General features: G+C 32.3%; 1 protein-coding gene across 13 annotated transcripts in view; it reads right to left on the minus strand.

Moving 5' to 3' along the window:
- Nucleotides 1-26,377, minus strand: part of Acap2 (ArfGAP with coiled-coil, ankyrin repeat and PH domains 2) — a 127,293-nt gene that overhangs the window by 32,109 nt on the left and 68,807 nt on the right. For 4 of the 13 annotated variants that reach the window (XM_047563531.1, XM_047563524.1, XM_047563533.1 and 1 more), the window contains exons 5-12: nt 24,705-24,763; nt 22,650-22,833; nt 18,475-18,519; nt 15,125-15,220; nt 12,597-12,671; nt 11,213-11,224; nt 7,706-7,818; nt 2,978-2,998 (exon numbers count right to left, since the gene is read on the minus strand). In XM_047563531.1, coding sequence (XP_047419487.1) covers nt 2,978-2,998; nt 7,706-7,818; nt 11,213-11,224; nt 12,597-12,671; nt 15,125-15,220; nt 18,475-18,519; nt 22,650-22,833; nt 24,705-24,763 — 605 coding nt within the window. The remainder of the gene's footprint in view (nt 1-2,977; nt 2,999-7,705; nt 7,819-11,212; nt 11,225-12,596; nt 12,672-15,124; nt 15,221-18,474; nt 18,520-22,649; nt 22,834-24,704; nt 24,764-26,377) is intronic. The other 9 variants (XM_047563532.1, XM_047563525.1, XM_047563528.1 and 6 more) reach the window with 6 other exon arrangements.

The following is a 26,377-nucleotide window of genomic DNA, read 5'->3' on the forward strand; positions in this document are numbered from 1 at the left end:
AGTTACTTCTGATTTTGGTAGAAATGAAATATTTGGGAAAGCACTGGAAATCAGTTTATGAAAATATTTTGAGAAATGCACTGTTTTGCTTTATATAAACCAGTAACAATATGGAATAACTACTGAAGATATAAAACAAGCATTTTAAAACCACAGATTAGGAAAGTAAAATTGCTACATTTTGATTTATTTTATGTCATAAATTTATATCCTAATAAAAGCTGTTATCATTTATAATATCACCAAATAATAATTGTTTTAAAGTACAAATTTATCATTTTTATGGTTCTTCAAAATAACTGAAATCTCCCCAAATAATTATACTCATTATAAAGTTAAAATAAATGTATAGCACGAATATAAATATCCATCTGTATACAGTAAAACATTACAATAAATGCTGCTTTATTGTCAACCTTTCAGAATATAATTCAGCAAGTGTTGATTTGATAAGCAAAACAGAAAAAATCCTTTTCAACTAGTATCAGGAAATAATCACCAATTAACTTGGTCTTACTTTCATATAAAATGCTTCAAAGTAAAACAATCAGTTATTACTACAAATGATTCACTCAACTATTTATATGGTTCTGCTTATTACTGTAAATTAGTAGGAAAGCAACTTACTTGCAATTTTCTTTAGAAGAAAAGGCTAAGCTATATATGCCATATTTACTAATTCTAACTTATTAAAACAACAAAAAGACCTAAAGACTTATAAAAAAAAATCACAGCCAAAAGCCATTCATAAAAGGAAGCAAAACTTCTCATCAAGCATGAAAGGTAAAACAATACTGGAGTCATTATTTTAAAATTAGTTTCATGTGAGATGATTTTTATTGTAACATTAGTTATTAATCTATTAGCAGATAGAGATTCTACCTTTTCATTGATACTAATATAAAACACTAGAAATTGTATTTAGATATCTAGAATTTCCATTTTTAAAATTTTAGTTACTTCTCCAAAGCTGAGAAAAGTATTAGGAGATGCTTTTCCATTTTTAGACCTTTTACTAGATAGATCATTAGCTTTTCTTACCACTTAAAAAGGTACATAACCTTTTTTATTATTAAAGTGGAGAGATTTGTTAAGTAAGCATCTAGATAAAATGAGGTGGGATGCCTCTAGATGTGAATCATCAAGAGGTAGGCTAGAAAAGGAAGAACTTCTGGGTGCCTTGGTTTGGGGACCGACAGCTGGTTAGAAATGTTAAAAGAAACACCTACACACACAGAATGGTGCAGCCCTGCCACATGGGATGACATGCAATGGAAACCATCTCTAACACTGGTGGAAGAGTTCTCTGAAAAAATCATTTGAGGAGGGTAAGCTATATTTAAAAAACATCATGTTTTATATCATAGTGATCCTATTACATAATTTGATGAAAACTACAGTTTCATTAAACAATGAAAAAACACCCATATGAACCATGTAAACTTTTCATGTTTCTGAGGTCTATAAATGTCTTTTGATCTATTGCATCTTAAGATAACATTCCTCTAATATAACAACATACTAGATAAAAATTTGTATTTTTTGTCAGAGACCATTCCTGATTATTAACTCCATGGATCAAATATATTTCTGAAATCCAGTTTCCCTATCATTTATCTACTTCCAGGTATCAGTCTTACATCATCAGGTTTTATACACTCAGTAAAGATAATATGACTTTATCTAAATTTGATGTCTTCTAAGAAAGTCATATAGAATATCCTAGGTTGAAAAAAAAATTACAAAGATCTGAACACCTTGACACTATCCCACCTCCAATGCCATTAAAAATAAAAAAGCTAACTATATACTCATCTAACATTGACCAAAATTTTAATCAGGTAAGTAAAATGGAATCATTTTTTATTATTCTGACAGAATAATCCTAGTTGCTTTTAATATTTCTCAGAAAAGAAAAATATGAAACAAGCAGTTCATGTTCTATAGAATACAGAAAAAAAATAATAATTTAAGAAATTTGAAAGTATTTTAAAAAATAATTAAACCCAAAGAGACAAAATTTGGAAAGGATGTACTAAGAATACTACACTGTATTCTACAAAGGTAAGACAGTGAGCACAAAGCCAAACAATATGTAAGACAGAGAGTAAAACAGAAAATTTCTTGTTCATTAAAATAAAAAGATACCATTTATATCTCTCTCAAATTGAGTATAAAGAGATTATATTAAAATTTATAAAAATTTAAATATTAGATTTTACATATTAATATGATACATTTGTCCAGATGACAAAATATGGGCAAGAAATACATAAACATACATATTTATATACACATGTATACATATATAGAAAATATCTTTTACCATGTTTGATCCATAACTACATACACTTGAAATCAAAAACATGGGTAAAAGTCAAATTTCTGAATTTGTAGAAGCTTTATTACTAAAAACCAAACAAATGATGTGTTCATGTGCATGTTCACATAGGTGACAAACAGGTAAACAATAAAATAAAAGCTTGAATATGTATATGCCTTTATATTAAATTCAATTTGTTTATTCACTGGGAAAAAAAGTGGAAAACAAAGAAAACCCAGAGACTGTCAATGGATTAATTCAACATAATATGGTTGTTACCAAAGGGACTAATCCTAGTTACTACTTAGATATTTTAAAAAGTTTGCTGGTTTATTTCATATATAGATATACATGAATGTGGGTATATAAGAATGACCTAAAGGTATTCATATTACTCAATCTGCAATTTGGGGTAATTATAAATACATCAAATGCTCTTTTACAGATTAAAACAAATTGAGTATATGGGCAATTAAAAGGTGCAATTTCATTCCTCAAATAAAATGCTTATATTTTCTTCCCAATTTAAAATATAAAGAGACTTTTTATCCATTGCAAGTAATCCAACTGAAATGCAGGTTAATGATGAGCTTTCTCGAGCCAAAGAGGAAACTGGAGTAAGATGAGGGTAAAGGGAAGGAAGCCATTTGGTACCTGATATGATCGGGCTTTTTCCTGTCATGTGAAAAAATGGGGCAGGATTAAAACATAAGGGAAAGGTGGTAAAGAATGAAAACGCAAATGTGCAAAATAAGCAAAGGACTAGCATGATACAAAAATAAAGCAAGAATTAAAGGAACAAGCTTAAGCTCATAACCTAACAAAATAGTCAAAAGTATCTACATATCTAATGCATTTTATTATGAACATAAGCATTTGTAGAATTAATTCCAACTCTTAGGAATCTAAAATGCTACTACTTTGGAAATATTCAAAAAGTTGCTTCAAGTATTACCTTACCAAAGTTCTGGTAGCACTTAGCATACTTCTCTATTGTTATTTTCTGACTCTATAATCATGATTATAAAATACAGACAGTATTGCCACATTTTATTAAGATGCTCCTAAAAATTAAAGGAAATGTTCACTGGAGATATATCTAAATAAACCTAGGACAAACAGAAAATTTCCATAAGAAAAGTGGAGTCACTAATGAAGAATTTCAGAGATCATAAGAGATTACTCAAATAAGCCTCCCACCTGCCCACCCTCATTTTCATCAAATGACAGCAGAGGCTCTCTAAGGACACATATTAAGCATGACACACCTTTAATCTATGTATATATACTTCTTTTAAAATAAAAAGTCAATAAAACCAAAACATATCTATACCAGCAGTATATAGAACGCTTTGCTTTTAAAAAATGTGTACTACATTTTATGATTTTAGCTGTATTTTCTAGTACAAGAAAGACATCAGCTTCTTTATTAGTCTTCACAAATTATTACTAAATAAATTATGCTAATATTCACTTACTTTCCTTGTTCTCATCTTTCCTATTTATTATAAAGAGTACAAGAAAAACATAGGCTGTAGCAGTCCACTAGGCTAAGCCTGAAGTCATTCTGTCATACTGAAAGAATAACCTGATGAGGGAAAATTATTGTAGCAGACTTCACCAGTGTCCAGAAAATATATACAGTTGTCCCTTGGTATCTGTGGGGGATTAATTCCAGGATTTCCCACCAGATATCAAAATCTGTGGATGCTTGAGTTCTTTATAAATAAAATGTCATAGTATTTGCATGTAACCTACACACATCCTCCCATAAGTACATACACAGACACCCACACATTTAATTTTCTTTTTAAGAGACAGAATCCAATATATTGACTAGGATGGCCTCAAACTCCTAGCCTAAGCAATCCTCCACCTCAGCCTCTCAAGTAGCTGGTATTCCTCATCCATGCCACTTTGCCTGGCTCTCCCAGCCATCTATACATAACTTAAAATATCTAATATAATGTGAATGCTATGTAAATAGCTATTAGATTATATTGTTTAAGGAATAATGACAAGAAAGTATGTACATGTACAGTGTAAACTTAATTTTTTCCCAAACGCCTACATATGTGTGTGTGTGTGTGTGTGTGTGTGTGTATACATATACATGTATATGTACGGGGGAATGAATGCACAGGTGCTCAGTCATTGAGCAACATCTCCAGATATTTTTTATATTTTATTTAGAGACAGGTCCTAAATTATTGCTGAGGCTGCCTTTGAACTTGTGATCCTCCCACCGCAGTCTCCCAAGCTGCTGGGATTACAGGTGTGGGTCACCACACCCAGCTCCAAATATTTTTTGATCTGTACTTCGTTGAATTCACGGATGTGAATGCACAGATATGGAGACCCAAATATTATAGAGGCATATAATTTGGAGATATCACAAATTAGATGTAAACCACATTCAGCAATCCATATATGATCTAAAACTTTTAATTCCTATGCTATTTGGATGACATCAAACAAAATATATCAGTTTGTTAAATTCATATTATAGAATGTTACTTTCAAAAAAGACCTGTAATTTATGAAAGATGGATAGGTTTTAAAACTATTTAGGAATACATACATACCATAATTCCATAAAATTATAGTATATCATTATGTTTGGTAGCTTACTGCAACTTAAAAAAAAAAGTTCCCTAAAACTGGTTAAACTATTAAAAAAAAAAAAAACTGAAGCAGTGAGTAGAAAAGCTTTATATCTGAATAGCTGGATTCCTAGATGTTCTTAAAATTAAGGCATAAAATATCACAAATACATAGTCTAATACAAAGGCCAAAAGAATATATTAAATCAAGCTCAATGGAGAACTAATTAGAGAAGAAGGGCAGACTCTAAGTCAAACATGGTTAAGGGAAAATTATTTGTAAGTATTTCCTGAGACTAGACTTTTTAGTGAATCTCATTTAAGAAATTTAGATATATTCTCATTTTGTAATATAAAAAAGCAGAAGGAAATTCTAGATAACATTTAATAAGATTACTCTTCTTCCTTCTTCCTTTCATATAATTCCTTACTGCTATGATTTGGATATAATCTGTACCCCTCAAGGGTTTTTGTGCTAGAAACTGGGTTCTCAGTATGGCAGTGTTGAGGTATTAGACTGGACCTAGCCAGGCAAGGTGGCACATGCCTGTAATCCCAATGACTCAAAAGGTTGAAGTAGGAAGATCACAAGTTTCCAGGCTGATGTCGGCAGTATAGTGAGACCCCATCCTGGTTTCTCAACTAAAAAATAAAAAAGGACTAAGCCCAGCATGGTGGCAAACACCTGTAATCCCAGTGGCTTGGGAGGCTGAGATAGGAGGATCTCGAGTTCAAAGACAGCCTCAGCAATGTCAAGGCACTAAGAAACTCAGTGAGACCCTGTCTCTAAATGAAAAAATCAAAAAATAAGGCTGGGGATGTGGCTCAGTGGTCAAGTGCCCCTGAATTAAATTCCCATGCCCCACAACCCCCGCGAAAAAGGGGGGGGGGGGGACTGGAGATGTAGCTCGGTGTTGTGAAACACACGTGGGTTCAATCCCCAGTACCAAAATAAAGAAAGGTGGGACCTATGTTAGGTAATTAGGTCACTGGGAAAAGAATTGATACTGGTCTCTAGGACTAAGTCAGTTCCCAGGAAAGTGGGAACTTCTTTATAGAGAAGACTGGTTCATTCCCACTCTCTGGCTTCTGGTCACACTTCTGCCACTGTGATGCCATTCACAATGAGGTCTTCACCAGAGGCCAAATCAGTGGGGCCGCCCAATTTTGGAATTTGAGACTCTGAAGCTGCAAGCTAAATAAATCTTTCTCTCTCAATCATTTCTTTAAAGCTCCATTTCTTTATTGAAAATTTGGGTGTTAAACTATAATCTATAATTTTAATCAATAACTATCCTCTCACTCCATATAAATGGGCTCTCCTATTAAAAGCAGCCTAATTTCCAAAGGCAATGTCTTTTTCCACTTTGCAAATTGTAGGCAACATGACCACAATTGAGGATTTAACAGTTACTCTCTACTCAATTTTATTTGTATTTTAATATCCATGTCAATTAATAGAATTCATAAAACAAATAATTTAAAAATGAAAAAGTCCATGCTTGAACCAGAATTAATTTTCTTCTACTGCCCTAAATGGCAATGCAATTTTCCCCTAACACTTACTGCGCTTGCAGTCTGAGATCATATCTCATTGAAGTATTCCATGGAAGTTCATTTCTTTTCTTCTTAACAAAATAATATATTTCTATGTATTTATTGTATTTTCATTTTGTTAAACTTTAAGGAGGTTGTTTTGAAATCTGAAGGTTAAAGTTAAAATCAATTCTAACATTATATAGTAAATCCATATTGGTTGAGTAATCTTTATTATTTTAAAGATTCACCAATCACACTATTCTTTTAAAATGTCCTAGTCTAGCTACAGAAATTTTCCTGGAAAGACATCAAATATTATTGTCCTAAATTTTACAGCTTAGGAAACATAATTTTAACTCTTCATTTTAACCTATAAAAATTAGAAACATTTCAACCAAATCACTTGTTAGACCTATATTCATGTACTATTTCAAAAGTTCTATACAACTTAAAAGAGGTTTATTATCAAATATAATTACTTTCCATTTTGATTTAATCTCAGATAAAGAAAATTGTTTCAAATAAAACCAAGTAACATTTAAGAATTGGGAAATATCAAATGCTAGGGAAATGCTCAATAAATCACTGACATCTGAAAATAATCAATGAATTTTTTTATATAACCTCAACTATAAGAAATAAAAATAAGTGTACTAGGAACCCATTACAATAAAACATTAAATGTTTCCACTTAAATTAACAAAAATGTATACTAAGTTATATTTAGCAAGGAAATTCCATATATTTTGTTAATGTCCATTTTTTTAAAACACAAAACCAAACTTCTCTATCATTACATGAATTTATATCCTGCTTCAGTAGTAAAATATGTACATTTCAACCAATAACATAATAGTAAATCAATTAGCCAGAATCTGAACACTAATCAAAATTATCACAAAATTTTTGACTACTTATTTTATTTTGGGGGGGAGAAAGACGTATCCTTGAATAAAAGATTAATCACTGATACTCAGAAAGATGATTTTGAGTCAATCTTTTGCTGCTTTAAGGTCTAAAATTATTTTGCTTTGCTTTATTTATACAGAAAAAATACAGTTTCTTATACATATTTCACCTACTTATGCGAGCCTTCTTTTTTCAATGGACTGGGTTCAGGGAAAGCTACTCAGGAATTTACAGATTTAGGAGAATTATAAAGAAAGAGTTTCCAATTCACGGAGGAAGTCAGAAAACTGCAAATATGGAAGAAGCAAGACAAGCATTTCAAATATATTACCTGTTCCAAGTTTTAAAGGCATTGCTGGCTCGTTTGAACAGATATCCTTCCATGACAATGCCATTTGCAGCATCTACATTGTATTCTAACTTAGAATCATCACTGGAGAAATCCTAGACAAAATAACACATAGAAGTTCATGTGACTTACGTTACACAGAAAAATAAATATATCCTAGGGAAAGAGATTAAAAGGGAAAAAAAACCCACGTTCTATTAAGACTGTTATAACAATACTGATAAGAAATGGGGAGGGGAAACTGAATGCTTAATAATTGAGGAATGCTTCAACATATTAATATATTTCAATTCAGTTGACTGATATGTAATGATGGTGTAAAAACACAGATGATTATATAGAATATACTGTAAAAGAGAAAACAATATAAATTGTATTGAAAGTAAAAATAATAAGCATACAAACAGACAAAGTCAACAACTAAATATTACACAGGATGTTATGTTTAAAATGCTTTCATTTTTATCCCAGTATTTTATAGTGATGTGTTAATTTTTTTAATTAATTGGGATTATTTAAATCTACAACTATTTTCTAAATATATTGCTACCATTGCAGTTTTTTTAATCTAACAGGAGCAATAACTCTACCATTCAGGAAGTTCAGAAATAAAAGAACTATGGAACTTTTTTCCTAAAATAAAATTTAGTTTTGCAAAGGAGAAAGACCTTAAGACCACAGTCTGAAGTGGGAATATTAAGCTCACTTTTTTAATGAGGACTATGGAATCACTCATAGTCTTCTACAATCATTCTGATCACTCAAGTCTATATTTGAATGCAATTCAAAGTTTCAGTTCTCCTCCAAAGAGTCACAGTTTGGAAATCAGAAATCCAATTATTTAAAATATTTCCTAGTAAACTTCCAAAGTATTTTCCATAAAACTTCAAGATTGCTACTCTCACATCAAATTTAAAATTCTAAAAATCAGTCTCAGAACTTTCAAAGTTTACTCCTGCACCAATGATTAAAATTAGAATGCTACCTGTCTTGAGAAACATTTTGGCAGAGGCTGGATGACCACCTGCTGAGAGCTGAGATGTGAAGGACCTGCATTGGAGGGGAGGCAGAGTGAGAATCACCCAAGAGCCTTCTAAATCTGTCTACTCAGATGTGAAAAGGAAATAGATCGAGTTCAGCTTTAAAAAAAATAACTAAATAAATCTGATACCTTTCAAATTTTAACCATAAAAAGACATAATATGAAATAATAAAATGAAGCAGAAACTATAAGAGTCATTGCATTTTCTCCTTTTTCTTTGAAAAACAAATCAGAGGAACTTCAATTTCTTCATTTAAAATTTATATGATGTTATAATTTATTTATTTTTTATTTTTACTTTTATTTTTTATTTCACAGTGCTGGGGATTATACCCAGAGCTTTGCACACACTAAGCAAGCCCTCTACCACTGAGCTACATCCCCAATACTAAGCATAATCTATTTAGTTATACAGACCTGATTAAGTCAGTGATATATATAATTGACTTATGTAACATTCTAAAGTTTTTATATGTAACATCTGCAGTTTTTTAATAACCCTGATGCTACTTAAAACATAAAATAAGGGAGTTGGAGGCACAAAGCCTACCAGGCATAAAGCCCTGGGTTCAACCTCCAGCACTGCAAAAATATAAGTAAAATAAAACATAAAATAAGACTTCCTTGAATGTGCAGTGCATTACAAGTAAGTGCTTCTCTATTTCTCAATTACATTTCTTGAGACAAACTGTCTTCATTTAATTACTACTAATATCTATTAATATTTAAAGTACCTAAAATGTGATTACAGTATTTGAAATGTAGAATTCATAATTTAAGCAACTCATAATGTTGGATGAAACATACACTGTTAGAATCTCTCTGAATGCATTAGTGATCTGACAAAGTAGGAAGGAATATCCAAAGGTAAAAGATTAAATAAATGAAAATTGGAAGCCAAACAGGCAAAGAGCAAGGAATTCTGCTTTCACCTTGAGGGTATTTGCTATAAGGAGGGCTGGCTCTTTCATGTGGAGTTCCAGGAATAGAAGGGAAGCTAAGAGAGGCTTTTCTATTGAAGTTGCAAGCAAGACAAGAAAGACCATCAATAGCACTTCCCTTTGAGATTAAGATAAAGATTCTAGCAAAGGCCACAACAAGGACAACAACAACAACACACACACACACACACACACACATAAAAGTAAAGGCTTGAAAAGGAAGAAACAAGTCATCATAACTTGTGAATAAGATTTTCTACACAGAACACTCAAAACAATCCAGGGATAAATCAATATTAAAAGAATTAGCAAGATTACTAGTTTACAAAACCGCTACGGAAAAATCAAGCTTAACCTAATATAACAGAAGGAAACAAAATTAAATTTTAGACAATAACATTCACAAGAACATATGTAATATAAGTTTAGGAATAAATCTAACAAAAATATACAAGAAAATCATAAAACCTTATGAAGCCCATTAAAGAAAATAGAGAACAAGTTCATGCATTAGACAATATTATAAAACAAACTGATTTGCAGGTCTAATATAATCTCGATCAAAATCACAAAGGTTATTTTTATGGAACATGAAGAGTGACTCCTGAAATTTATGTGGAAATGCAAAACTAGGGTGATTCATTTTTTAAAAAGAAGTCAGGAAGTTTTGTTTTATTACATATCAAGACTTACTATAAAGCTAATAACTAAGACAGCATAGTATTGGCATAACTAAGACTAATGGGCAGAATACAGACCCTGAAAAACAACCTTAGATATATGGAACACGAGGTATAACACAGGTTATATGACAGAACAGTTTGGAAAGAAACTTTTTAATAACTGGTCTGCATCAGCTAACAGGAAACTATCTCTATCTACTATCATATACAAAAACCTAATCACACATGTATTAGAAATCCAAACATCAAAAGCAAATCTATGCAGGAGAGAACTCTATGATCTTAAGATGGGAAGGATTTATTGAACAAAACACAAAAAGCACTAAACATAAGACTGAAAAAGTATATGAACATTTAAAACATACACGCCTCAATGGGGCTTATATCCAGAACATACAAAGGATTTGATGAACAAGCAACCTGGCAGAAAAAGGAAAGACTAATAGACATCTCACAAATACACTCCCAAGTGACCAATAGATATAGCATAAGGTGCTTGAGCTAATTAAAAACACAAAGAGATGTCCATATCTAATCACTAACGTGTAAAAATTTTAAACCCTCACAATATAATAAGATAGCAAGGGGCAATGGGAACATTTGAAAAATAGTTTAGCATCTTCTACTAATGGCGAACATATATACTCTCTCTGATACAGTTTTACTTCTAGGTATAAGTCCCTCAGAAATGTTACATATATTCTAAGGCATGAATATGAATGTTCATGCCATCACTCTTTCTTCAACTCATCAATGCAATTCTTTAAAAATTCTAAATAATCACATTAGATATATTGTCCCTTAATTTTTTTTTTTTTTTTACCTGTAATGCAGCCTTGTGTCAGCATTTAAGGGCAGAAAAAAGGTAAGTATTCATAATTAGCAAAAATAGCACTATTTTCTTTAAACATAAACAGTTATATATGATTTTAAATCAAATTAATCTCAGATTTAAAACTTAACCAGTTTGGCTCCTTCAATACAACACTGAATTATGTACTCAACTGGGAAAGATATTAAAAGATATAAACTATCATTAAATAATTTAATTTAAGCAAATATTCACATATTTCTATAAATACCATGATCTTTCATTTAATTAAAAATGACTGGTCTCAGTTTTTAACACTCTTTTAATGGGAATATCATTAAAACAAGTTATTCATCCAAACATGATATTGTACCTACTAAATTTACAGAATTTTTATTCATCAAATTAAAGTTATGCAACCAAAAGTTAATCTAACTTTAAAGAAAAAATAGTCTCATCTGACAAAAACTTGAAAGTAACTAAGATAGTCTGATAGAAAAAAATTCTTTATTTTTTAAATATAATTTCTCTTTTAGCCTGAATAAGCCATTAAATTTTCTGTATTTTTATTACTAATTTTACTTTTACTTTTTCCATTAAAATCTTTTATGTCAGATTTAGTCTACCAGTATTTTAAGTTCTAAATAAACCGTAACAAAAGTTGACTTTACTGTTCAACACCAAGAGAACAGATTTAAAGCAAGGCAGAAAGCATCCTGTCATATACTTGTTTTACTGCATTCAACTTCTAACTCTCTCTTTTTATTTTCAGATTGCTTCATAAGAAACATTATTGACTATATACGATAAAATATTACTCGGTTGAGTTTCAAGCATGTCACACTCAACTCTTTTAGCATGAAGAAATAAAAACTTTAATATTTGAGGCTTCATTTTTAAAACATACTTTTCAAAAAAACTAGTTAAGCTAGTAGGCAATTTAACAAGCAATGCAAGTTAAACATCATTCGGCATCACACAAGAGAGGGAATGCTGCCTAAGGTCACTGGCCCTGGAAGTCCTTAACATTGACACTGAGTGTGTCTCTTCTCTCTCACACACGAGCACACGTGCACACACGTCGAAGGAGGTTACTTCATAGGTGGTACCCCAATATGAACTGTGTTTTAAATGCTAAGGACCATCTTTTATTTTAACTAAAGCCCTGAGAGATTAAGGTTTTTTATAAACTGGTTTAAGAGCATGATCTTCAAATATTTTGATCTGAAAGGATAATAAAACATATACCTTAATATTTGAAAAATATTTTACTGTTTGTGAAAAAAAAATTTATGTAATTATGTAAGAATGCAAAGAATTTGTTCTAACAGTAGGGTACCTTGAGTCACAAGTAAAATGGAAATCAATCATCTTTAACGTTTTTCCTCTCAAGTACCTTTTGCTGAATGGTTGAATGTTTTTGCTCCATTTCTCTTTTCTCTTTCGCTGCATCCACAGCAAGTCGATCCAACTATAAAAGTAGAAAAAGAGAAAATTGCAGGCTTAAAAATCAAAGAAAAGAAAAGGTATGAGTATTTTTTCAAATCATATTCCAAGTTATCTCGTAGATAAGCAGCAATAAGTCACTTGATTTAAGTTTACCTAAAATGGTATTTTGGCTAAACTTTAAAGTAGAAGTTCTATTTTTCTGGTATTAAATCCTCTTCGAGAAGGTCCATGTCTCCTCAAGGAAAAAATTTTAAGTACAGTCATAATGCCAAGCACACACGATAGGAGGCCTTGTCCTGGGCCCTGCAATGTGTGTCAGTCCTTGAATAAAAAAAATTAGGTTGCTTGTGGACTCCCTCAAGCAAATTCTGGAAGTTACAAAGTTATAAAGAAGAGACAATGGTGATTTTCCCCTAAGTGGCAAAAAGTAGTGCAGCTAAACTAGTGCAACCAGCTCCCACAAGTTCAACAACACATATTCCTGATCATTCGAGATGCTTTATGATTTCAAATTGGCTTCCTAATGGTATAAGCAAATCTTAAAGGTACAGAACAACTGACCAAATAAAAGCAATGATGATGATGATGATGGTGATGATACTAAAAAATAATTAGTTATCCCTGAGTTTTAGATGGCATTATCTACCACAGAATTATTGAAAGAACATCCTAACCAGTCACCGCCAAACAGGCCATATTATCCCCTAGGCACTACAGGAAGTGTGACTTATCAGATGCTTTTCAAGTGCCTACGAATATGTTTGTGGGGGGAAGGAGGAGGGAATCCAGTAAAACTGAAATTAATAAATGTCCAAAATATATAATTATTTCAATTTGTTGACTCCAATTTAATTCATAGTCTTTACAAGTTATATTTAATGTAGGATAAAGGTACAGTCCAGTGTTCGATAGATTGTGAGGAATGCCTAAAACCTAGGAAGGTCTTACCTTCTCCCCACCAAGACTGTACTGTCTATATGTTCCTACAACACCCTAACCCTCCCCTATACGGTAGGAAAGACCAGCTGTCCCCAGTATCTCCTTCTTCCTTAACAACAGAACCCCAAACGGTAGCAGCTCATATTCTGGCATTAAGGAAGGCTCTATTTCCCAGGTTTCTTTGCAGTGAGTGTGACCTTGTGACTAAGCACTGTCCATTGGGAGGTACACAGAAGTAACAAGTACAATTTCCAGGAAATGTCCTTAAGGAGGCCCTTTTCCTCTGATGTTAGCTGGACTTTTGAGTATGATGGTCAGCGCTTCATCGGTCACTTTGAACCATAAGAAGCAAAATATAAGTCTGGATCCTGAGAATCAAGTGTCTGGCCATCACACGATGCATTTGACTTTATGCAGAAGAAATGAAATCTGTTTTAGCTATAGTATTCTCAATTCTCTATCCTTTACAGAAAAACCTTATCCCAACTGATACAAAAGGGCATATAGCACAGAGGTTAACAGAGTGGTGACTTGTCATTTCTTTCAATAGTTAATAGAGATAATGTGTGATTCATAGCACCGACCCTGCTCACTACACTGCCCCCACACCATCTCCAGATGCACCCCACACATATACTTTGGTCAGTGAATGACATTCTCATTTCACTCTCCATTTTTCCAATTTCCCTAAACTCTATTTTTCATCCTTAATCCCCCCCCTTCAAAGTATAATGAACCATCTTGGGAAAGAAAACCACCTAAAGAGTTCAAGAAAACTCATCAATAAATAACAATGTTCCTAGGGGCTGAGGGTGTAGTGCAGTGGTAGAGCACTTGCCTAGTACACTGGAGGTCTTCAATATTGATCCTCAGTATCAACAAAAAAAAAAAAAAAAGGAAAAAGGGCAGCTTCCAAACATATTTAATATAAAATTCTGATCAAATGTGAAAAATAATTTCCATACATATAATTGTATGTACACATTTAATTCTAAAACACACAGAGATACCCAAACATGTCTGTGTGCAATAAAAGTTTCAGTTCTATAATCCTAAGAATCTAAAATGTCATTCAAATAGCAAAATATAATTTTTAGAAAATAAAAAAGCTGTAATCCAAATGAGAGCAAGTTAGGATAATAAAACTCAATTGTACAAACATGAGAAATTTTAAAATAAATCCAGCTATGTGTCCTTAAAAATAGACACATTATTATTATAGTCTCCTTTTTAGTGCCCTCATATAAAATCTATAGCATAAGAGCATTTTTACCTTTAATTTCATTTCTGGTTACACATTTAACCCATGCATAGATCTGCAATAGAATCAAACTTCTTTATTAAGTAAAAGAAACACTGAATCATCCAATATGCTAAATTTCTTAAAAATACAAATATCAAGGGATGGGATGTCAGCGGTAGAGCTGCTTGCCTAGCATGTGCAAGGCCTTGAGTTCAATCCCCAAGACCGCAAAAAAATAAAAATACAAACATCAATGTATAATACAGAATCAAGAAAATGCAGTTTGACATTACCTGTGATCCAAGATCTTTCATGTAGGGCCCAAGTTCACTAAATAGATCATATCCTTGATGAAAGAAGGCCAAATGAGCATACATAAAGGATAACATCTAATAGGGGGAAAAATGCCATTTTAAAATCAATTCCTAAGGTAGATATTTGGAAATTTTTTAAAGTCTTGATCCTATTTAATGTTTAAAATTTATTGTATAAGAAGTCAAAATGTAAAACCTACTTAAAAGTAACTGAGTCATTTTTCTTAAGAGTATTTCTTAAATACTTGCAAATATAATAAGAAAAAAATTTATTTAAAAAATTCTCCAGTGATTTTAAATTTTAGCAGTGCCCACAATTTTAGGTGTTTAGGCTATATCTAGATGATCAAATTTTATATCATTTATTCAAATAATCAAATTTTCAATAACTTCACCATCTTCCTAGGTACAATAGAAAATATCAATGTGTTCCTTGAATTAAATTTACTGGCAAGCCCTTAAACAAATATAAGACATAAAAAGATAAGAAGAGGAAATACATAAATCTCTTAAAAGCAATGACAAGCATTTTACAACCTATAAGACCACTAACAGCAACATAAAGTGGGGAATGCTCAGTTTGTTTCTCAAGATACCAAAAATAAACCAAGTCAACATACTTTGCCAACATGGAGATTTCTTTATATTCATTCCACAAATCCAAAACTGACATTAAGGGTTAAGATATTTTTCCAAGTTTTTCTACATTTTACTTAGCCAAAAGAGAAAAATCATCCTTATTTTTAAGTTTTACATGGGAAAGAATTATATAATTAAATGTGCAATACTGAAAAAAATCTTCGAACATCCATGTTATTTTTAGCAATAAGAGGCATTTGTTTAATTCTCTGAAATCTAAAATAGGTCACAAGGTCCTTAATTCTCAAGAATCCTCCACAGAAAATTCTGTTTCTAGGAGAAAAACCAATTAAACAAAACACAAAGATGAAAGGACAACACTCACAAAAGGAAAAGCATTCTAGAATTAGATCATGGTAATGATTACATAACTTTATGAATATGATTTTTAAAAGACACAAAGTTGTTTTTTAAAAAGATGGTAGGCAGAAATAGGTAGAACTACAAAAAATGTAAAATCTCTCTCTACGTCAAAACCCATATTAAAAGACAAATGACAAACTAGGAAAAACGTGAGAATTAATAAACTTAATATGTAAAAGATGTTACAAATCCATATGAAAAAGCAAATACTTCAACAGAATAAGAAAAAAAGACAAATTACAGGGTATGCAAGTGGCCAAAAAAGTATGGAAAAATGTTCAAACTCACTTGAATTAATGCAATGAAAAATTCAACAATGAGATCACAATTTCTATCTACCAATGAGGAAAGAGAGAGGAAAACTGTAATGTGTGGTTTAAATGTGGAAAAATGTTTATACTCACACACTATTGATGGAAATAGTATATAACTCTTGAAATTTAACAATATTTTTTAAAACCCCACCCAATGTTTAACCTCTGTAAGTAATCTTTTGTCTATAAATCTATCCTAAACCAATAATCAAATTACTCCTTACAATGATCACTAAAATGCTATGTTTTAATGTCAAAAACATGGAAATTACTTAAATATTCATTCATGGATAAAGATAATCTATGGGACAGTTCATGTCAGCAAACTGCAACCTGCACAGCATATCCAGTCTTACCACCTGTTTTTGGATGGCCCATAAACTAAGAATGGCTTTTAGATTCTTAAATGATTGGAAGAAAATGAGGAAAAAAAAAAAAAAAAACACACAGGAAATTCATGATATGTAGAAATTATATGAAATTCAAATTTTTGTGTCCATAAGTAAATGGTTTATTGGAACACAGCCATGACCATTCATTTACATATGGACTTATGTCTGTTCTCTCATTATAAGGGCATAGTAGAATAACAGCAACACAGACCACAAGACCTGCAAAACCTATCATATTTACAGCCTAGCCTTTAAAAAAAGAAGAAAAAGAAGGAGGAGGAGGAGGAGGAAGAGGAGGAGGAGGAGGAGAAAAAGTAGTAGTAGTACTAGTAGTAGTAGTAGGAGTTAAGTAGTAGTAGTAGTAGTAGTAGTAGTAGTAGTAGTAGTTTGTCCATCCCTAGTACATTTATGTGGCAGAATTCTACCTGGCAAAAAAAAAAGCCATCATAAAATATTACTGTCCACCCATTACTGTCAATCTAGAAAACAAGCAGGGTATAAACAGCTTTTAAAAACAGCAAGCATAACGTACTTACCTGATAAGATATCACATGAATATAAACATAAAATTTAGGAAAAACTTAAGTGAAGAACATTTAAGTACATAGTTTTTGGAGAAAAAAAATAACTTCTGCTAACAAATTCAAAGAGGACAAATTATTTTGAAAGTTCTCAAAATAAAAGAGTGCAACACTACCTCATACCTCCCTCTGCTCACTTTCTTGTTAGATTTAAGGTCAAAGGAGAAGGGAGGGATTAAGAAATATATATCGTTGTCACCAGAGACAAAAAGGCTTCAGAAAAAACAAAACAAACCAAAAAAACAGTGATCCTCAAATTTCATCCCATTCATTTTGTAACCAGGCACCAAAGAACAAACCAAAAAGCTGACACATCAACTTTAAGGGAAAAATTATCCAAATGATACTACTCACTTAAATTCTCAATCTCAAATGTTTTAAAGTCTAAACAACACATACAATTATAAAGAAAAATGCAAACACTTTGAAAGAGGTTATGCAGAATTTTTTGGGGGGGTACTGGGAATTGAACCCAGGGGCACTTTACCACTGAGCTACATCCCCAGCTCTTTTTAATTTTAATACAGGGTCTTGCCAATTTGCTGAGGCTGGCCTTGAATTTGTGATCCTTCTGCCTCAGTCTCCCAAATCACTGGGATTACAGGTGTGCACTACCACACCTGACTCAGCTGTGCAAAAAATTTCTAAGAACAAATACAAATGAGAGAAAATTCAAAACCTAAAAGCAATAGTATTTTATTTTTATACATTTCAAAAGTGGCTTTTACACAAACCATTTCCAATTATTCACCAAATAGCACTTAGCATCGAGTATATGAGCGCTATATTAAGATAATAGAAAATAAAAACAGAACAGTACAAAGTTCAACTATATGGAACTCACAGTGCACTCACAGATGAGAAACACAAACTACAACATGAAGGAGACACAGTAAAAGTGATTTCTGTGATATAAGATATACAAATAAAGATCAAAAATAGCAATTATAAACCAAGTATGTGTATACTAGATGCTGCTCTAAATACTTATGTAGTTTTATAATAAAATATTTAAAACATTATTTCAATTAATATCTTACTGATTTTAGGATTTCTGATCTCCTTTTTGATTGAAGAACATTAATCTGGAGGAAAATACACTTGGTTAATTACCTATGCATTATTTAAGAAACTAATTCATTATTCAATATTATAAAAAATTGTTTATCTTGATGGTTTAATACTTTTCCAAAATAAGATGAACACTCAGGTTTTTAACCTGACCTTTGACCTTTTTTTCAGGAAAAAGTTAAGATGAATATACCAATGAAATTCTTAACCACTTTTAGCTCAATAAAACTTGGCTATTTAAATTACAATATCAAGCCAGGCGCAGTGGTGCATGCCTGTAATCCTAGCAGCTTGGGAGGCTGACAGGAGGATCAAGTTCAAAGCTAGACTCAGCAAAAGTGAGGTGCTAAGCAACTCAGTGAGACCCTGTCTCTAAATAAAATACAAAATGGGGCTGGGGATGTGACTCCGTGGTCGAGTGCCCCTGGGTTTAATCCCTGGTACCTGCCCCCCCACAAGAAAAATTACAATATCAAAGTGATAGAACTATTTCGATATTTGAACTTCTGAGAATTCCATATTTTACTGATCCTCCTTATCTACTTGCACATCAACATAGAGCCTGAATGCAAATTCTTATTACTGTATCACCGTATCCTCTTTTCTGGACTGTTGAAAGCGTCTATGAACTAGTCTCTGCTTCCCCTCTTGATTCCCTACAATCTATGATCCACACGGGCACCAGAACAATCTTTTGAAAATATAAATAAGATCATATACTTCTAGTTTAAAACCTTCTATGTTCCCGCCCTGCCCAGCAAGGCCCAGTGTGATGAGGCCCTGGACTCCCTCTCCAAGTAGCTTTCTATTACTTTCCCACTTACTGTGCTGCAACTGCAGCCACAGGCCAAGATCTCCCACCTGCTTGCCACTGTACTAGTTGTTCCATCTACACTCAGGATGTGCTGCCTTTCATGGGCTTGAGGCCATCTCTTATCAATTAGGACTCAACTTAAATACCTCCTCCTCGCAAAGGTCTAATGCAGTCCCTTGCATACTATCTAGCACATTGACCTGATTAAATTTATCCATAGCATTTAGAGCTACCGTATGTTTCCTTATTTATTTTCAAAAAAAAAATAAGTATTCAAGTTCAAGTATTCGTTCCATGAGATCAGGATCTTTGCCTTATTCTTAGCTCCAGTCCCCAGGCAGCAGTAAGCACTCAATTTCTTAAATAAAATAATGGATCTTAAATATTGTAATTGGGCTAAACTTAATGAAAGATAAGTAACTAATAGGTTTGCCTTTCACGGGATCTCTCTCAACTCTAGAATCATTCACTCTTTACTAGTAGTGTTAAAAATTTATTAGTAATTATTATGACTATAACCTTCCTGCTGAATTCTCTGCCTATTTTATAATTTTAAAGCTCTGACTATAAAAAAAAAAAAAAAAAAGAAAAATCTAAATAAACTTTTAAAAGCCTAAGTAATCTCAGCACTCTTTGCCACTAAGGTACATCCCAACCCTTTTTATTTTTCATTTTGAGACACTATCTCGCTAAGTTATACAGGATGCCCTCAAACTTGGAATCTTCCTGCCTGTCTCCCAAAGAGCTGGGATTACAGGTTTGTGCTGCCATGCTCTGCCCTAAATAACTTTTCTAAACTAAGCATTAGTTTCTTTTGCTTATCTATTTCAAACCCTACTGAGTTTTGAGCTAGAATATTAATTCTAATGCTCTAAGCATTAGAGCATTAGACCTAATGTTCAAATGCTCTAAGTAAAAGCAGAGACTGTAAACAGCTTATGATACAAACTTTGAAAACTATTAAAAACACCTATTTTATATCCTTTTTCTTTTCTATTTGGAAAGGAAAAACAGCATTTAAATTCTTGCAAAAAATAGTGAATTCAAACAAAGACATTAAAGCATGATAAACTTTATAACTTTGGATATTATTACTACTCTCTAAAATAGACATTTTGGTCACAGAATAAAATGAAATGACGGTTCTCATCAGAAAAACCAAACATTTTTCTGAGGGGGCGAGAGGTTTAAACACCAAAGGAAATGAATAATTTATAAGGTATAATTTTGAAAGTATTGAATATTTTAGCTCAACTTCCTTCACATATAAAAATTCATAGTTTAAGTATTTTGCTCTTTCAAAAAAAAAAAATATTTATTACCTATCTACTTTTTAACCACTGGACTAGAAGTTAGGGATACAACCTAGGAATAGAAAAGACATGTAAACACATATTTACAGTAAATGTGTAAAGTGATCTAACTGCAGTAGAGGCAAGAATGATTCATTCTTCCTGGAAATCTGCATAACCCTGACCACAGGAAAGAGAAAGAATCAGTGACAGGGCAGGTAAAATCAGTGCAAGAAGGCCACTTGTACAAGAGTATCTCATGCTCCATACTAGAAACAGCAAAGATAAGGAAAACTGATTTAAGAGGTAACTGAAAGGTGTTTCCAAGATAGTTTGTGGCTAGATATGGTAGTTTTAGAATAAAAATAGCTAGTATGATTCTCCCATTTTGAACTTCCAAGAGAATTAGTGACAGCAAAAGACGGAAGCACTTTTGGAAGATGACAGATTTCAGTTTTAGACACATTGAGAATGGGGCACTTCTGTGAAAAAATGGACCTTTTCTTCCATGTGCAGTCAGTATTTCAAGCAAGGGACATGAGGAGAATGTCAGAGAATAAGAAAGTAAGAAAAGAATAGATGGGAACAAAGATGAGACCACAAAAAAAGACTGAAAATCACAAACAAAGGAGAAAAGGCTGAGACAGAAATTGAAATTGAAAAGAAACAGAAGTTAGGAGGGGAACCTAAAAAGGGTTTCAAGTAGATCAAGAGAAAATCATGTTTCAAGAAGGAGAATGTGGTCTACCATCTCAGTGACACAGAATAGCCAAGTAGGACAAAAATTAATTATGCCTAAGGAATAAGACCTCTCATGAGCCACTTTAGAGAAGGTCAGAGGTGGGGACTCACTGTGGGAGGAAAGAGTATGAAAGGGAGGTAGGACGCAGGACAGAGCAAACATAGATGACTCCATTTTACAGAAGCCTTTCACCCACAAAGGGAGTATACTGCATTTAAATTAATTTTTAAAAATTTAACTTTCTACCTACTGAAAAGGAATTTAGATAGAAAAAAAATCTTAAAGTTCAGTTTCTACTGTTTTGCCAAGTTACCTAAGTAGTTTCAATCACTAATTTCTATATGTAGTTACTTCAACATTTTCTTAAGGAATACCCTACAATCATCTTGAAGTAAACAATCTCTGAAGACACTACTGTTTCGTAAAAGGAGATCTGGACAAGGTAACTCCCTAAGCTTTAAAGCTTTTAAGCTTTAAACACCAAGATGTAGAAACATAATACACATGTGAAATAATATCTTATGCCTTCATCTTTCATGTGTCTTGAATTCCTTTGGAGACCTATCACATTCAAACTAGTTTAAATTATACATTAGACAAAAGATCACAAGGAACTTACCAAATACGGATCTCTAGGGTATTTTACTTTATTTTGTTGTTACAGTTTTTGTGGAGCTGGGGGTCAAACCCAGGGTCTCAAGCATGCTATGCAAGAGTTCTGTTATTGAGCTACAACCCTGGCCCCAGATCTCTAATTTTTAAAAATAGCATCTAATGCAAAAATATGAGAAAACTACTTCTAGAAATATTTTTATTTTGGCAATACAGTGAGCTTTAATACCTGTAAGAATCCACTCTTTTAGAAATAATCAGAAATGTGACAAAGGATGTATATATAAAGATGCTAACATATAATTAATAAAAATTATATTTTCACTATTGCCAGGAAAAAAATACCGACAATATTATAAAAGTCTGATAGTCACCTACTAATTAAATTGACCTATCAACTCCATATAATAAAATACATATGGCAATTTTAAATACTTTTTAAAAACATTTAAAAATGGGGGAAGTTATAATTAAGTTAAAAGAAGAAACTGGAATCAAAGGTATGCATGTCCACACACACACACACACACACACGTGTGTATGTACATGCACAAAAACACACAGGTGAAATTTCTTCACAAAAGATCACATTTCAATTCTAAACTCAATGAAAAAGTGCTACTTATTCTTTTTAGTCCAAACACAATGCCCTATTTAGTAAAAGTGAAAACATATAATACATACCTGAAGCACATAGTCAAGGGCTATGTGTCGAAAACACTTTCTTGTTGCTGTTAGAATGTTTGTAGCTTCCTCGACTTCATGCTGCTTGTTTCTTTGTACTTGGGCATTTTTCACTAATGCATTTTCTTTCTCTTCACTGACTTTTTCAAACTGCTTCTTGGCATCTTTGAATTTTCTAAGATCTCTTAAAAATAAAAACAGTGAAGCTTTCATGAAACTTTCTTGATGAAAAACTTTGGCAAAATAGTTTTTGAATTGAATTCTTACGTTCCTCCATTTATTTACTTCATCATGCACAGATACTCACTAGCTCTTCAAAATAAAATATATTATTTCCCACTTATGGGTTGAGTATTCTTTTCAGAAGTATACTTATGACCAGAAGAGTTTCAGATTTCATAGTTTTCTGAATTGGGGAATATATGTGTAGACTTTAAGCATCCCCAATCCAAATATTCAAACACTGGTGTTCAAAAAGTTTCAGATTTCAGATTTGGAGCATTTCAGATTTCAGATTAGGAATGCTCTACCTGTATATAAAAATTCTGATACTGCAAGCTAACATTTTATTGTTGAAATCTATATAACTTGAGGTGAAAATGTATAATTAAATTAACATAAAGTTAATTTTTTTCTGAAAATAAATTCATAGGCATGGGCCATGATTTTTATCAAATAATTTTTAAGCAACAGTATACATAAAAACCACCATAGCAGATTCCAAGGCCCTTTCCCAAAGATTATAATTCATTAGTCTTTTTTTTTTTTTTTTGGTGGTGGTGGGGGACTGTCATTTTGTTTTTAGACACACCTTAATTTTACTGCTATGGGTGGTCCACAGACTACACTTTAAGAAACAATATTCAGTGGTACATGCCTGTAATCCCAGCAGCTTGGGAGGTTGAGGTAGAAGGATCATGAGTTCAGCCTCAGCAAAAGCAAGGTACTAAGCAACTCACTGAGACCCTGTATCTAAATAAATATAGGGCTGGGGATGTGGCTCAGTGGTCAGGTGCCCCTGAGTTCCATCCCTGGTACCCCCCCAAAAAAAAAAAAAATCCCAATATTCATTTCTTGTTATAGGCAAGTATCAGATCAAAGGGCACAAATAAGTCCACACACACATATACACACATCCCAATTTCTAAAAGAATTATAACAGTGAAGGCCAACCATATCCATTCCAATATTCTGAAATGTGAAATCCTTGATTTGTTAATGATTTTAGGTACCTAATGTAACATCTCTTTGCTTTTACTATTAGGGAACTAGACAAAACAATTTGCAGATAAAAAGTTTTTTAATTAAAATAAAATATATCTAAAAAAGACTTTAAACTCTTTAAAAGATGCCGTAAAGTTTTATATATACATTCTATGAGGATAATATGAGTATTAGTCTATGACGAAGTAATTTATAAAGTATCTGTGAGACATCATCTCTGGGATAAATTCTATCACTATTATGATAACCATTCACAGTTTATAATGTCTATAATTTATTCTGAAAAAAGGGAAACTTTCCTAACTTGGGAAGACATTTTAAATTTTTAAGTTCAATTTTATTTCACATATAAAATGTGATAACAGATGAAAAAGGTCATGTAACAAAGTATGTGCTTCCATGACTCATTCTCACATATTACATTAACCTTCTCTTCAAAGAAAATACCAGAGGCAAGAGATAACTTAGTTTTCTAATAATTAATAGTATTTTAACCACCTTGGGTTTAATATACACATATATGTATGTATATGTGAGTATATAAACATATTTTTATAGATAGAAATAGATTTTTTATTTATACATGTAACAGCCTTAGCTACATATTTTGAACACATATTCATGGTATAAATGATTTGTTGAAAGATATAATATCTGATTCCCTTATATTATTAACTCAGGAAAAAATGCAATATACATTTCACAAACCAAACAAACAAAAACTCTAATATTTTCAGTACTTCTTTGTCCATAATTTCTTTCAAGATACCAATCCCCAGATGTGATCATTAACTGGTTACTTTTCTTTCCTCTTCACTGCAACTGACTTACTCTTTAACAAAGTTCTGAAGTTGTGCTTTAATTGATCTCTGAGTTTGGTCAAACAGGATCTAAAAGATAAAATATAACATTGGGTGATTAGAAACATAAACAAATAATGTTCATGTAGTTCTATAAATATAACATCAATATTCCAAATCTAATTGCACCCATATTTCTTCTTAAAGACAACAAAAGAAATAACCATTTAAAAAAGAACTCAAACCAATTTTAAGCTAATTTCATCTGTCTCAAAAATAAACTTGCTTCTATTTACAGAGGAAAATAAATCTGCTTTAACACTGAAATAGAATGTCCAAACAGTAAAGTGGCCTATTTCCTTAATTCTAAAGAAGGCTTTGGAAGACAACCTTCCACTGCTGACATTTCTTACACCAATACATGGAAGCACCTCATATAAAAATAACTCCAGAACTGCCTGATACCTTAATTAGAGATTACTTTTGGAAAGATATGGGGATGTATGTGTCATTTTTTAAAAACTACTCACTTATTTTTATGGGTGCTTTGTAATTATACATAAAAGTGGGATTCATTATGCCGTATTTGTATATGCACATCACAATTTGATCAATCTCATTCCCCAGCACCTTCCCTTTACCACTCATCTTCCCTCCCCTGATGCACTTGCTTTACTAATCTCCCTTCTATTGTATTATTTTAATTAATGTGCTATAATTATATATAGAAAAGATATATATTCATATATAAGTTGTATCTATATATAATTTATATACAACTACTCAGTGATACATTCATACATGGACACAGCATAATTTGGTTTCCCCACACCCTCTCTCTTCTTCCCTCCTTCTCAAACCCCTTCCTCTATTCTATTGGTCTTCCTTCTATTTTTGTAAAACCCACTCCTCCTTTTTCTTTTTAATTTTTTTTTCCCCTCTCCACATAAGAGAAAACATTTGACCCTTAACTTTCTGAGTCTGGTTTATTTCACTTAGCATGATGTTCACCAGTTCCATCCGTTTACCCTCAAATGATAATGCCATATGTTTTGTTTGTTTTTATTTTTGTTTTTGGGTTTGGCAGCAAATGCAAACCAAGTCCCAAACCAGTTTATTAGTTTAACCGAAAGGTACACAGATGATGGAGATGCAGAGAGACAAGCATGTAAGCAGCTGAAAGAATTGCCGGGCTGTTCCCCAGAAAGCAAACTAAGACAGTTAAGTGGCATTAAATGAGGCCATGTTTTATCTACTTTGGAATTTCCACTATCTTATGATAAAGGTAAATATACATATAAATATGTACTTTTTTTTACATTGAAGTATATAAATCTAGGTTCTACATGTACAGTATAAACACACAGGGCAAGCACATGAACACAAAATGTATGTCTTGGTAGCCACACCCTAGACCAGGTCAACAGTTCTATATTTTCTTTTTGACCTTCACACCGGCTGCAGCTATATTTACTTCAGTTTTCATGATGACTACGACCCTGACCCTCTCATCTCCACACACAGAAGTATACACTGAACAAGGCTCACAAACAGAAGAAAGTGCTTTTTGACTAGTTGAAACCTAGTCGATTGTTACAATGCGCACAGTCCAACTCCTAGAAATGCCAAGGAAATCGGAGGACTTTCTGGCTCATTTTTTGGCCCATCACCACAAATCTCTGAACTTGTTCTAGTGTTTCTTGC

The sequence above is a fragment of the Sciurus carolinensis genome, chromosome 9 (genome assembly GCF_902686445.1).
Source record: "Sciurus carolinensis chromosome 9, mSciCar1.2, whole genome shotgun sequence".
Classification (NCBI taxonomy): domain Eukaryota; kingdom Metazoa; phylum Chordata; class Mammalia; order Rodentia; family Sciuridae; genus Sciurus; species Sciurus carolinensis.